The sequence below is a fragment of the Equus quagga genome, chromosome 8, assembly GCF_021613505.1.
Source record: "Equus quagga isolate Etosha38 chromosome 8, UCLA_HA_Equagga_1.0, whole genome shotgun sequence".
NCBI lineage: Eukaryota > Metazoa > Chordata > Mammalia > Perissodactyla > Equidae > Equus > Equus quagga.
In genome coordinates this window covers 23,133,207-23,146,548 of record NC_060274.1, presented here as the reverse complement: position 1 = coordinate 23,146,548, position 13,342 = coordinate 23,133,207, and the positions used below count along the sequence as shown (strand labels likewise).

The 13,342-nt window shown below is 41.6% G+C and overlaps 1 protein-coding gene across 6 annotated transcripts in view; it reads left to right on the top strand.

The window, feature by feature from the left end:
* ADGRG6 (adhesion G protein-coupled receptor G6) overlaps positions 1–13,342 on the top strand; it is a 134,038-nt gene that overhangs the window by 101,055 nt on the left and 19,641 nt on the right. For all 6 annotated transcript variants that reach the window (XM_046669182.1, XM_046669179.1, XM_046669183.1 and 3 more), the window contains 7 exons: positions 452–571; positions 2,129–2,174; positions 3,563–3,669; positions 7,465–7,592; positions 8,298–8,566; positions 10,010–10,106; positions 12,203–12,486. In XM_046669182.1, the coding sequence (XP_046525138.1) occupies positions 452–571; positions 2,129–2,174; positions 3,563–3,669; positions 7,465–7,592; positions 8,298–8,566; positions 10,010–10,106; positions 12,203–12,486 (1,051 nt within the window). The remainder of the gene's footprint in view (positions 1–451; positions 572–2,128; positions 2,175–3,562; positions 3,670–7,464; positions 7,593–8,297; positions 8,567–10,009; positions 10,107–12,202; positions 12,487–13,342) is intronic.

The window sequence follows — 13,342 nt, the reverse complement described above, 5'->3', positions numbered from 1 at the left end:
AGCTGTTGGCAGGGATGTGAAAGGTGAATTTTTTTTTTTTTCATTTTTCACACCATATTTCCTTCATAATTCTCTAAAGGCAAACAACTTCATCTATTTTCTAGAGTAGGGAAATGATCTAATCATTTCACAGCTTTTATGAGTTTACATTATTTATGAGGTAGCATTGTTTCAGATGTGAACTGGCTGGCATCAGTCACGACAATCAAGAATGAGGTTTTCTGAACATTGCCTTACAACACTGACTGATTATGCCCCCTCAATGTATTTATTATAATAAGGGAAATAACAGAGCTCTTCCAGGAAAGCCAGCAATTTGATGTTATAAACAGGATGTTTTATAATTGAAGATCTTAAGTGTAAAGAGTCCTGACAGTTTGCTTATTTTGGAGCAGCGAAAGAAAATTAAAGTGTATACTTCTGACGAATGATACCTTTTTTTCTTTCGAAGGATGTGGAAACCAAGAAAGGCACCTTAGTGAGTTATGTAATGGCATGCAGTATTGGAAACATTACTATCCAGGGTCTGAAGGATCCTGTTCGAATTAAAATCAAGCATGCGAGAAGCCAGGTAAGAAAATGCTGCGAATAGCACTGGAACAGAGGCAGCCTGTTTCAGAGACTCCTGGGCCGTGTGCTCTCCATCAGAAGACGTAGCTGGCAATTTTTTGGAGGGAGGCAGTTTTCCAAAAAGGGAGCAGCCGGTCCAAGTCGTGCTCTAGGTCAACGGGACAACCTGGCCGTCTTGTCTGGGACTCAGTAATCGGAGGGAGAGTGGGAGTGAAGAAAAGGACCACTGTCTTTAAGACATAACAGATATTACTTCGGATAAATTAGATGCATACAGTTGCACAATCCTGCCATTAAAGATTTTGGTTGTTTTTTGAAGTCCAAGATTACTGCAACTGAGAAAGCCGAGGGGGAACAGGAGAGGAGACGTTTTTCAGAGGTTAGCAGGTGTCTAAAATCTTGGCAAAGGTTGCCTTTTTTTATTGCTTTGTTACCCTTGCTGACATCAGTTTATTTGATAAAATTATATGAGGGTTCTTACTGTCCAGAAGGCCCAGGCTGCTCCCTCTTTTATGGAGGGAGGGTCCAGTCCCGATTCTGCCACTTATGAAGCAGGCAGGGAGGAGGCGGCGCTGAGCGGGCTGGGAGGCAGTTGGCTAAGGACTAGCCCTGCACAGTCATGGAGCCCTCCAAAGCCGCCTCTTTCTACCTGTGGCCTCCTCTGATTCAGCTCCTTCATCCATAAAGAATTCTTTTTATTGTGGTAAAATATACATAACAAAATTTACTGTTTTAATGTTTAAGTGTACAGTTCTGTGGCGTTAAGTACATTCACTTTGTTCCACAACCATCACCACCGTCCATGTCCAGAACTGTCACTCCTGAAGCTGTGCCCCTATTACACAACACCGCCCCGTCCCCCTCGCCCAGATCCGGGCAGCCACCCCTCTCCTCTTTGTCTCTATGAATCTGACTACTCTCGGCACGTAGTCTAAGTGGAATCGTACAGTATTTGTCTTTTATGACTGGCTTATTTCACTTAATATTTGCAGGGTTCATCCGTATTATAATACGTGTCACAATCTCCTTTTCTTTTAACTCTGGATAATATTCCGCTGTGTGTGTGTGTGTGTGTGTGTATGTGCGTAGACACACACCGCATTTTGTGTATCCATTCATCCATTGATGGACACTGGCTGCTTCCACACTCTGGGTGCTGTGAATAACACTGCTGTGAACATGGGTGTGCAATGTGTCTGAATTCCTACTTTCAGTTCTTTTGGGCATATTGCTGGACATAAAAGAGAATTTTGAAGAGGAAGTGAAACTACAGTGTAAAGAGCTTTGCTGAAAGCTAAGACTTGGGTTTGATGATGAGATATATGTGGTAGCCAACAGTAGAGGGCGCCTGGCTCCTCCTGAGGCTGTCATGGATTTCCGCTTGAAGTCTTTGTGAGCGGTCCTCCCAAACAGCCTGCCATTCTTGGGTTGTGTTGGCATGACTAATGCTGATCTTTGTGAAAACTTTAGCATTTTAATTCTTTTCCCATATTCAAATTGTGGGATTTTTCATTTATTTTAAACACAATTTCACATGTTTATTCTTCTGTTAATATAGGCTGTGCATCATCCCGTCTGTGCCTTCTGGGATCTGGACAATGGTGGTAAGTTTTAAAACATTGGCTGTCTGAATAACAACTGAATTCTAAACATTGTTAGACACCCCCGTTTCCTTAAATTCCACCCCAAACGAGGGTGAGTCACGTTATAAGTGTGATGGCAACTGAGCTGCAAAATTTAGTTTAGGTAGCTTGGGAAGTGAATTTTAATTTCTGTGAGTTTTTATTCATTTCAAGAAGAAATAGGCAGACTTGACTTTTTTTTTTAATCAAACAAACTCTTCAATTTCAGTTATTTGTAAAATAAAATATGCATTTTTATTGCCACTTTCAGATGAGTGTCGATATATGCTTGATTTCATTCTTCTGGGACACCTCTGAGGAGATTATCTGATATGCACAAGGCATACAGTTTAAAATCTGGCTTCCAGACCTCAGATGGTGGGTGAAAGTAGACTAAAGAACTCTAAAGAACTGTAAATAAAGGAATGGTTAGAATGGATATATATTACTTGAAAGGAAGTTCTGCCTCCAAAGTGACAGTTGATAATCAAGAGAGAAATGCAAACTTAAGGGGTCAGTCAGTAGGTGTGAGGTGTGGCCATCTTTGAGAGGAAAGACAAGTGGTGAGACCTCCCACCTCTGCCCCCTAAGGGTCACCTTCCCTCACGGCTCCCCAGTGGGGTTATTGGGGAACCAATTATCAGTACAGGCTGCTTCTTGGTAGAAATGTAGTGTGAAGGGTCTCAAACCCCCCTTTTTGGGTTCTTCTGATCACAGCTGGAAAGTTTTTTGTGATTGTTTGGGTTTTAGTTACAGTTCTGAGAAGATCCTGATTTACTAGATACATTGTTAAAAATGATACCACCTTGAAGTCTTAAAATATTCTTCCCATTCATGAGTTGCTCATATTCCTTATCATACCATAAAAGTCAGACAAAATGTGTTAAATGTGTTTATAATAAGTGGCCACCGTACACGGCTGCTGTGTACATAATGCATGTTCCAAGAAAGCTGACCTCCTTTGTTCCCATGTCTTCACGAAAACATAGGCTGATCCAAGGAAAAAAAAGTGTGTTGATCTCCAGAGACTTCATTAGAATGTAGCCTATTTGAAAAGGGGTTTTCTTTTTATGGAAGTTGATTTTGAAGTATATTAAAAATTAATCTTGAGTCAAATTTTGCAGAACCCCTGAAGCACTTCAGTGGAACCCAATTAAAACCACCCTCCGTCATCTCTAGCTGCCCCCCAGCGCTAGCATTCTGTGATTCCAGGAATCTAAGTGTGGGCAGCTTTCAAAATAGAATCTGTTACTGATAAACTGTAAGGCAGAAGAGCCCGGGGCATATTTCCCTAAAGAAGTTATCATCCGCTACAGAGAAGGAACTGGCCCGCGGTTATTTTCACACTGTTTGTTGACTTCCTCCCACAGAAGCTTCTGGATTTTGGAACACATCAGGATGTGATACACAAGGACATTCAGATGCAAGCGAGACAGTCTGCCTCTGTAACCACCTCACACACTTCGGAGTTCTGATGGTAGGGGAGGAACTTCTCAACGTCTTTTGAAATGATGTTTTGGAAGGAATACTTCTATTTGTGAGCCAGCCTCTTTAGATTATGTGTTAGGGAAATGATTTCCTGATAATTTTCGTCTGTACCCTGAATTTTGATTCTTTAAGGAAGAATCTAATGAGCAGAGAGATCATATGTTAAAAATATGCAAAAGTAATTATAGAAGAAAACCTTGCTTTTTTCCCCCATAGCATTAACAGTGATGATAAATAGTCCCAGAAACAAGATCACCAGGAGACCCTTGAATTATGAGAGAAACAAAAAGTCAGGGAAACAAAGAGAGAAGAGGGAGAGAGAAAAGATAAAGAGGAAGAAAATGTTGGGTTTTACCAACACGGAAGGGGACTGTGAAAAGTTTGATCAAAAATTTTCTTTCTTAAAATGTATTACTACTCAATATGTTTAAATGTGACTTAGTACCAGTTACTGTGCTAGGTGACCCAGCTGTGACCCAGAGTGGCTGCTGTCCCTCTCCTGGAGACCACAGCCCATTAGGATAGGCTGGTGACTCGGGATGGCAGTTTCTCTCACTGTTAGGCCTTTGTATCATTTTTTCTTCCTGTCTTCTTTCCCATGGCCCTATTTTTATCTCGTTATCCAGCCTGTCCAACAGTTTTGGGTTTTTGTGTGTGTGTGTGAGGAGGATTTGCCCTGAGCTAACATTTTTGCTAATCCTTCTCTATTTTGTATGTGGGATGCCACCACAGCATGGCTTGATGAGCAGAGTGTAGGTCCATGCCCGGGATCTGAACCTGCGAACTCCAGGCTGCCAAGGTGGAGTGCATGTACTTAACCACTATGCCACCAGGCCAGCCCCCCATCCGGCAGTTTTAAACAAAAATTAGATTGCATCAACTCTTTCATCCCACCCACTTTTCTGGAGCCACCTTACATCCAACAACTTGTTTGAATTCATCCACAGACTTATACCTTCATTTATGTCTGACCCACTGGTGTTTTTGCAGACACTTTTTTGGCACCCTCCAGGTTGTAACACAGTCACTGTTTCTCTAGTTTCCATAAAGGGATCAAACCGCATTTGTTTCCTATTGGAGATGGGAATGTGCGCTGAGGCAGTGAAGCTCCTGGAATTCGCGTGTCAGACATTGAGGCTCTGTTGAGCTCCTCCCTTCAAGGTCTTTGCCGCCCCCTGGGGGCCTGGGAGGACGCGGATGGAATGCAGGATGCAGTATTTGGCGCATGAATCTAGTTGGCCTATGTAAATGGATGTTGTCATATGACAACCTTGCAAGCTGTAATTCTCCTAACAGTCAGTACATAAATGCTCTCAGGGATAAGGACGAATAATTTAAAAAGGCAACAATCGTAGAAGATAGCCTTTTAACTTTCTCAAAATATAAATATTTTTTCTTTACTACCAGAACATGACAGTGAACAGTTGAACTATAGCATGTTTTCCCCAAGTAATTAAAAACAAAAACCCTCAGTTTGCTTCCATGTTCTCTTTTCTCCAAAAGTGACAGCAGGCATTCTTTCAGAAAACACTTATTTTGCATGATTACTTATGCAGTTATCTAAGCTTTGGCAATTCATTTAAATATTTCAGCTGTGTTTGTGTGTGTTTTTGAGCATGCGTGTGTGTGTGCTATAAATCTAGTATTAGATAAATAGATAGCTGACACAATTCACTCTTCAGAGATGATTTATATGCATCTAAAGTTTGGCTTCTCATTACTCTGGTCAATTCTTCATGTACTGTTGAAATTTTATTATGACTTTGAATTACTTATGACTTTTCTGTTGCCGTCTGATAAAGCAGTTAGTTTTACATGTGTGCAGAGACGTGCATTTTTTAGTGCTCTCGTCCATTTTCCACCTTGGCTGCTTTTGTGGGATTATAAAGTGCTGGAGGAAAAACTTTCCAGAATTTGTCCTTTCTGGCAGTGTGCCCACATCCTGTCAGCTTTTCCAGACCACCGAGACTGTGTTACGAGCCTTTCTTGATTTACAAACTCCTTATTCACTTGTGTGAGATATTCCCAGAGTCCACATTGTGCTGTGAGACACTCACCATATGGGAAGTTAAAAGAATGTACCCCAGACACATAATTATATCTTCTAATCTACAAATATATGAAGAATTTAATAGCCTGTGCTACATTTCCTTGTGGTAAAACTTATTTTTGTATTTTTAACATTGGTACATTTCCATGTTGGCAAGTTCAGAGGAATAAATATTTTCGTATTCTTGATTCTTGAAAATTACAAAACAACATGAGAATTGTGTGTAAATGTGTATCAGTAAACGTCATTATTTTATTTGATTTGCATCTTCACTGTGGCTTTAATTGTGGTGTGCGAGTGTCTACCACTGTGGTGGTGACACTGTGTGGTCTCTACCACCTCAGCTAGATGGCAGCCGGGGGTTTTTCAAGAGGCCGTGACAAGTCACCTGGAAATTCCTCCAAACCCTTTCTCTAGCCTAATGAGAACCTGGAGTAGCCAAAATGTTGGTTGAGGTGACCTGTCTCTGAGTCACGTGGCTCTGACTCAAACTCCACCCTGAGTGCCATGGGGGTCCCACGTCCTCCCCGTGTTTTGAGGGGTTCCTGGGAGAGGACGATGGGGCACATGCCCTCAACCCTGAGGCCTGTGTCTGCTGAAGTCACTCACTTTGTGCGTTTCCTGATGTCACAGAGGTGTCACCTGTTCCTTACGGCATCAGCCAAACCTGGAATTGAGTTCCATTTCTTCGTTTCACACACATGTACGCACATACAATACCACTTGCTGCAGGCCTTTGTGTGAGTAGCAGATTTTATTGACATTTTGGTGAAAATTAAAGGAAATTCAAACTTCTAAACAAGTCTTTTTTTTCCCCACAATTTAAGACCCAAAAGTTTAAGCCACATAGTCCTTTTGGAATATATACCTTCGAACATGTGCATAATGGAGGGGGCTTTCTCCTCCAACGAGGATTGGATGGTTGATCTTAACTCAACATTTATCCCTGTCCCAAATTCCCCATTTAAGGAAGAAAAGAAAGGTTTTCCTGCCAGGCCCAGACTGCAAGTCTGTCTCAGCACAGTGAAATTAATACTTCATATTAGTATGCCAGAAAGTGTTCACTTCTTTCCACCCCACAACCACTAACATTTCAAGTGGTACCCTTTTAGGTCTAGAGGAGTCCAAAAATTATGACCCCAAAACTCTTAATAGCTTCTCATTTATGAAAAAAATAAAGACCCTACCCGATACACACCAAGCTTTGAAATGACCAGTTAGGGGCCTCAGCGCCAAGCTCAAAGTGACAGCCACAGTGCCAGCACTGGCCTCTGGCTGTCTGCTGGCGGAGCCCCTCCCTATGGTGCAGAGAACCAGGGCCCCCTGAGGGCTTGGCCCTCTGGGCCATGGTGGCCTCTGGTTGTACTTGTGCCCCCAGCCTTGCAAATGTTAGGAATGGCCTGCTTATTATTATTCAAGGCAATGACCTCCTCTCCAGTTTCTGTTGGGGGACCCAGTGGTTTTGCTCTTCAAGTTATACTGGTGTGCAAAGAGCTTGGATAACAAAGTAACGATGAAAAAACGTGCAACTTTCTCAGTAACACTGCATTTTTGTTTCGTGGAGTGATCACCAAGAGTACAATTAATGGGAATTTCAATATTGATTTACACTGTTGTTTTTAGCCTCTAAGACTGAGCTGAGATTGTGAGTGCTAACAGTGGACTTTCTAATAAAATGAAACAGCGTTCTCATGAAACGAGAGATTCTTACAGCTGCTTCCGTGTTTTATGTAGGACCTTCAAGGAACCGCCTCACGGATGGATGCAAGAAACACCAGAATTCTCACCTTCCTCACCTATATTGGGTGCGGAATATCTGCTATCTTTTCAGCAACTACGCTCCTGACGTATGTTGCTTTTGAGTAAGTATTCTTCTATCTGCCAAACGCAGTGCTCACCACTCCAAAATGTGAATAGGAAAATTGCCTCAGCTTCTAAAAACATTCATGCACTTAGTGAATCATGTAGGGTGGTTCACTTTTAATGTTCAGCTTTCTCATGAGATATGTGATGCAGCGTGAACTTTCCAGCTATAGAATCTTAATTTATAATTACTGTATTTCTGTTGATAAAAATGCATTAAACCCCTCTTAGAGATGATTACTGCTTCAGGAAACAAAAATGGTATGAAATGCTTTTTTTTACGTTGTAAAAGGTGAAAACATTTGCTTCACAGATCTTATTAAATTAATCCTGAAACAGGAAATTTTTTTAAGAAGGATCCTTACCTCATTAAAAATCAACAAACTTCAAAAAATTTCAGAAAATTGTTTTGTAACAAAAATATTTTTATAGCTCTAGAATTTTTCCTGGATTGAAAAAAATCAGTTCGTTGAAACCAATTAGAAATTTTGGAAACAATTTTGCCATAAAATTAACATTTAAAAAGAATCTTTATAATTTGCAAAATAGTCACAAATATCTTCAGCCCTGCTCCTAGGGGAGCCATGTCATAAGGATGGTGCAGCCTGGCCTGTTGCAGAGCATTATAAAGTATGAATTTACTGCCTGTGCTTCAAAGATTTATTTACAGTATTCTTGTGTATATTTCTTTTTTCCTTTTCTAGAAAATTGCGAAGGGATTATCCCTCCAAAATCTTGATGAACCTAAGTACGGCCCTGCTGTTCCTGAATCTCATCTTCCTCTTGGACGGCTGGATCACCTCGTTTCACGTAGATGGTCTTTGCACGGCAGTGGCTGCCCTGCTGCATTTCTTCCTTCTGGCAACCTTTACCTGGATGGGGCTGGAAGCAATTCACATGTACATTGCTCTTGTGAAAGTATTTAACACTTACATCCGCCGATACATACTGAAATTCTGCATCATTGGCTGGGGTAAGCCTCCTAAAATTTTTTATTTTCCTTTTGACTGTCATAGAAATTGCCAGTTCTCATAGGAAAATTCTCTTTTGAAAGAATAGCACCAGTAAAAGGAACTTCAAAATTGCAAATGATGTGGATTTGATAATAGACATCCTAAGGAAGGGACTTCCTCAGAACGTTTTTTTTTTTTTTTTTTTGTGGGGAGATTTGCCCTGAGCTAACATCTGCTGCCAATGCTTCTCTTTTTGCTGAGGAAGACTGGCCCTGAGCTAACATCCATGCCCATCTTCCTCTGCTTTATATGTGGGACGCCTACCACAGCGTGGCTTGTCAAGCGGTGCCGTGTCTGCACCCGGGATCCGAATGAGTGAATCCCGCACCTCCGAAGCAGAACATGCGCACTTAACTGCTGCGCCACTGGGCCAGCCCCTAGAACAGTACTTTTTAAAACTATTCAGCAGTCCTTACTAAATCCAGGAGTAAAGGAAAAAGCCCCAGCTCCTGAGTCACCACAAACTTATTTCCTGAGCCCAGAGCTGGCCCACCCAAGACTGAAGAAGCAGCTGGCAGACAGGGGTGCATTTCCAATATGTTTCAGAATATGAAGCCAGCTCACCCTCCTAGCTCTGCTGATCCCCTAGACACATGCCCCTGTCTTGGAAACCAGAGAGAGAATGTTACTTTTGTGTGTACAACCAGAATGCTGACAGGATTCTTGCCTTGAACTTCTTAACATGGTTCCTCAGCCAGACGTGGATAGTTGTATTAACCTGTGTGGAATCTTATAATTGGGCTCCTTTCTTTATCTGGGTTTCGTATCAGACCAGGCATTTTAGCTTTCTCACAGTTCTCTTTTTCAGACGGCAATATAGAAGTATGAGACGTTCCCAAGGTATCTGGCACCACCTTAGGAGGCAATGAACGCATCTTTCAGGGAGTTAGAGGGGCAGAGCATTTCCCCACTGAAATACGCATGCAAATACTTTATTGATCCTCTCAGGAGCATCAGGAAGACTATAAAGACTTCGTATCCCCATTGTGTTTCTTTTACTTTTTCTAAAGGCTGTCTTTGTATGGAAAGAACACAGTAAGCTGTAGGTCCCTTATTGCATGAAGTCTGACAGTCTAACAGGCATCATTAATGAAGCCACATTTGGCTGGTGCTGGATTCAACGTAAGTCAGGTTCTGGTTCTCTAGTGGGTACCAGAAAGCAAACAGAGTCTTTAAATATCTCTCCTTTAAGAGTAGGTTTTCATTGTTGCTGGTTAGATTTGGATGTTTCCTAACAAAGAGGGGATTTTATGGTGGTTTTTAACCAAGTTGTCAGTTCTAAGAAATTTGATTCTGTCATATGGAGTGTTTTCTTTCTTTTTTTTCCCTTGCCCTTATCAGTCTTACAAAGTAGTTCCAGATGCTTGAGAAGAGTTTTTGATGCCATGGTCTTTTTTTAACAGGTTTGCCTGCCTTGGTCGTGTCAATTGTTCTAGCAAGCAGAAAGCAAAATGAAGTCTATGGAAAAGAAAGTTATGGAAAAGAACAAGGTGACGAATTGTAAGTAATAAAAACTTGTTGGGAATTTATTTGTGATGAGTGGATATCTTTTGTTTCCTGAAGTTTAGTGTAAGCTTCTGTGCCAGGAGCGAGCTTCTTGTTTTGGAAGCTTGCAGTGTGTTTGCATGCCTTTGCCATGGTCTCTGCTATACCACAGATGAATTCAGTTGAATGCTCTGATCTGTTTGGGCTACTTTTCCCTATTAACACTGTGCTCTGTCATCTGGGGGAATTCACAAGTCTAAGATACTGTCTCCTAGGCTAAGAAGACCCATTCTATTCTAAGGAGAGTCCATAATACTCCCACCTCCTTAAACCCACGCATGTCTTCAAGAGAGTTAAAGGGCAGTATCAGACAGTGAGCGAGTCAGTGCCAATACCAGTGTTATGTGGAAATGGAAAGAATGGAGAAATCAGTGAGTTTTTGAATAATTTGGAAAATTCTCTTCAGAGTGTGAGATCATTGAGGCTGGGATTTTTCTATTGTTCAGTTTTGGCAGTTAGATCTCTCATATGTTATCTAGCACGTAGTAGGGACTCAGTAAATCTTAATTGAATGAATTACTGCATAAATACAGAGCCTATCCCTGACTGTAAGAGCTTGCTCATTTCTGTGCACATTTCATGGATGGATAACACTTTTATACCCAATCAGTATCCAGTCCTGTCCCTTTCCTTCTTTTAATATTTCCAAAGTAGCACTCAAAAGACCCCACAAGAACTAGCAGAAAATAAAGGACCCAGGTCAGGAATTTCAGGATCCCAGAAGGACTTCCATGTGGACCTCTTGGGGACCTTTATAAAATAGATATATTAAAAGTGTAGAAGTCATAAGTTCTAAATGAGAAAATTTGGAAAGTATGTTAGTCAACTGTTACAGGACTTCAAAGTACTATTTAGTAAATTGTTGTGCTGGCAACAACTCTCATTTATTGAGCATTTACTGTATGCCAGGAGTCATGTTAGGTTATAGGATTCAGAGATGTTCAGGACAGCTTTTGCCTTTGTGCAGGTCATGTTCCATTGTGGAAGAACCCAGAATGATGACCATGTACACTAGAATGTTAAGATGAATTTAATTGCCTCGTATAATTCATGCAATTTTTCAAGTACTTAAGAGCTTCCAGAGTATTAGTTAGACACTGGGGCATTGGCAAATTGTAGTATTTTAACTTTACTCTTAGCACACTTTACACATAGTACAGTTTTTAAATTGCTTTCGTCTATTTTCTGATCTCTGTATCATTCTGAATATCAAGTATATCATTCCTCATCTCATAAGGATGTTAGAATCGATGTAAGCTTTTTAATTGTGCATGAGAAGTGTCAGTGTGAGAATATCACAGTCTTGCCTCAACTAGACCAATTATATTAATAGGAATTATTTTGTCTGCAGTAATGGAATGCACTATTTATGTGTGTCTCAAATAAGTAGGAATTTACTCTTCTCACATGACAAGAAACTTGGAAGTAGACAACAACTGGCATTGGTCCTGTGGCTGCAGACGTCAGGGCCCATGGCTCTGCAGCTCTCCTGGCTTTTGTCTCTGGATGTAACATGATTACTGCAGCTCCAGAGCTCGCTTTCATGTTTGAAGCAGAAACGAAGAATAAGGGCCTTGCCAGTTGAGTCTGTCGAGAATAGCTCTGTCCAAATGCTTTAGCGGACTCTGCTTCCATATCATTTTGTAGAACAATGTCCACATGGCCACCCCTTAAATACAAAGGAGGCTGAGGAAAGGGGTCTTCACTATTCCCATTCTCTGGAGTGCAGGCACAGAAGAGAAAAGAGGCTTAGACTCGGTTTTGGGTGAGCCAAGCAAGAGTGTCTTCACACCAGGCCAGAATTCAAGAAACCATCTTGTTTTCTTCTTAATTGTTGACTTGAAGAACTAGATATTAAGAAGATGGCTATCCAAAACAAACCAAAAAATCTGTGTAAACTGAGGCACAAGAAAATGAAGTGACTTTCAAAAGGCACTTGAGAAAGGCCTGCTGTGAGATCTTCAGAAGCCCAGACTGAGCCAGGAGAAGTTGTAGGTGAACAGGACTCGGCAGTAAATCTTTCTCTTTCTCATTTCTTCTTTTTCTTTAAGCTGTTGGATTCAGGATCCAGTCGTGTTTTATGTGACCTGTGCCGGGTATTTTGGAGTCATGTTTTTCCTGAATTTCGCCATGTTCATCGTGGTGGTGGTGCAGATCTGTGGCAGGAACGGCAAGAGAAGCAACCGCACGCTGCGCGAAGAGGTCTTAAGGAACCTGCGCAGTGTGGTCAGCCTGACGTTTCTGCTGGGCATGACGTGGGGTTTTGCTTTCTTCGCCTGGGGACCCTTAAATGTCGCTTTCATGTACCTCTTCTCCATCTTCAATTCATTACAAGGTAAGAGAAATGGTACCTGCCCAGTTTCTGCTTTCTGATTGTATCATATTTTCAGACAGCTTCACTGTTTGACAGATGCCATGCTAAGTTTCTACATCTCTGTTCCACGGGCTGAGCACAGTTCCAGGCATGGGCTGGGTACTCATGAGAAAGGTCTTGAAGGGAGAGATGAGGTAGAATGTCTGTTTGTTTTCCCTGATGTATCCTCAGCACCTAGAACAGTGCCTGGCAGACAACAGGTGCTCAATAAACGTATATTGCTGCGTGAATGAACATGGGGCAGGGAGGTGCCCAGTGGGAAGCATGAAGGGAGGCACAGACAACTTCACCTTCTTCACAGTTTTGCTGAGTGTCCATGCTCTTCCTGGAACCTCTTTGTGGTACGTGTGGGCCCCACTCTTGGCCAGTAGAATCTTTAACCTCCATGCACGGACAGAGCGGTCCACCTTGATTCCTTGGCTCCTTGACTTTCAAAATAAATACCAACTCTCTGGTTCAGAAATCCTCTTTTTTTTGGCAATTAGTTCAACAATTTAACAGAAATTTTGGCAATTAGTTCAACAATTTAACAGAAATTTGCCAATGACCTTGCTTTTACAAAAATACAAGCGCTCCTTGAAGGAGTTACTGTGATGCTTCTGATTTCCTGGGACTTCCTCAAGTGTGCTCTAGGAGGAGTGTAACTTTTATGCTGGAGTGACTATGAATTAAGTTTTTTGAAACTAGAATGACGTTCTTTAAGATATTGGGTATACCCTGTGTTGGTAATAAAACTCCCTAGTGTTCGGAAGCATCCTGAGGCCCATGCTGCAAAAGGAATGAGGTGACAAAGCCTGGAGTCGTTTTAAGCAGGGCA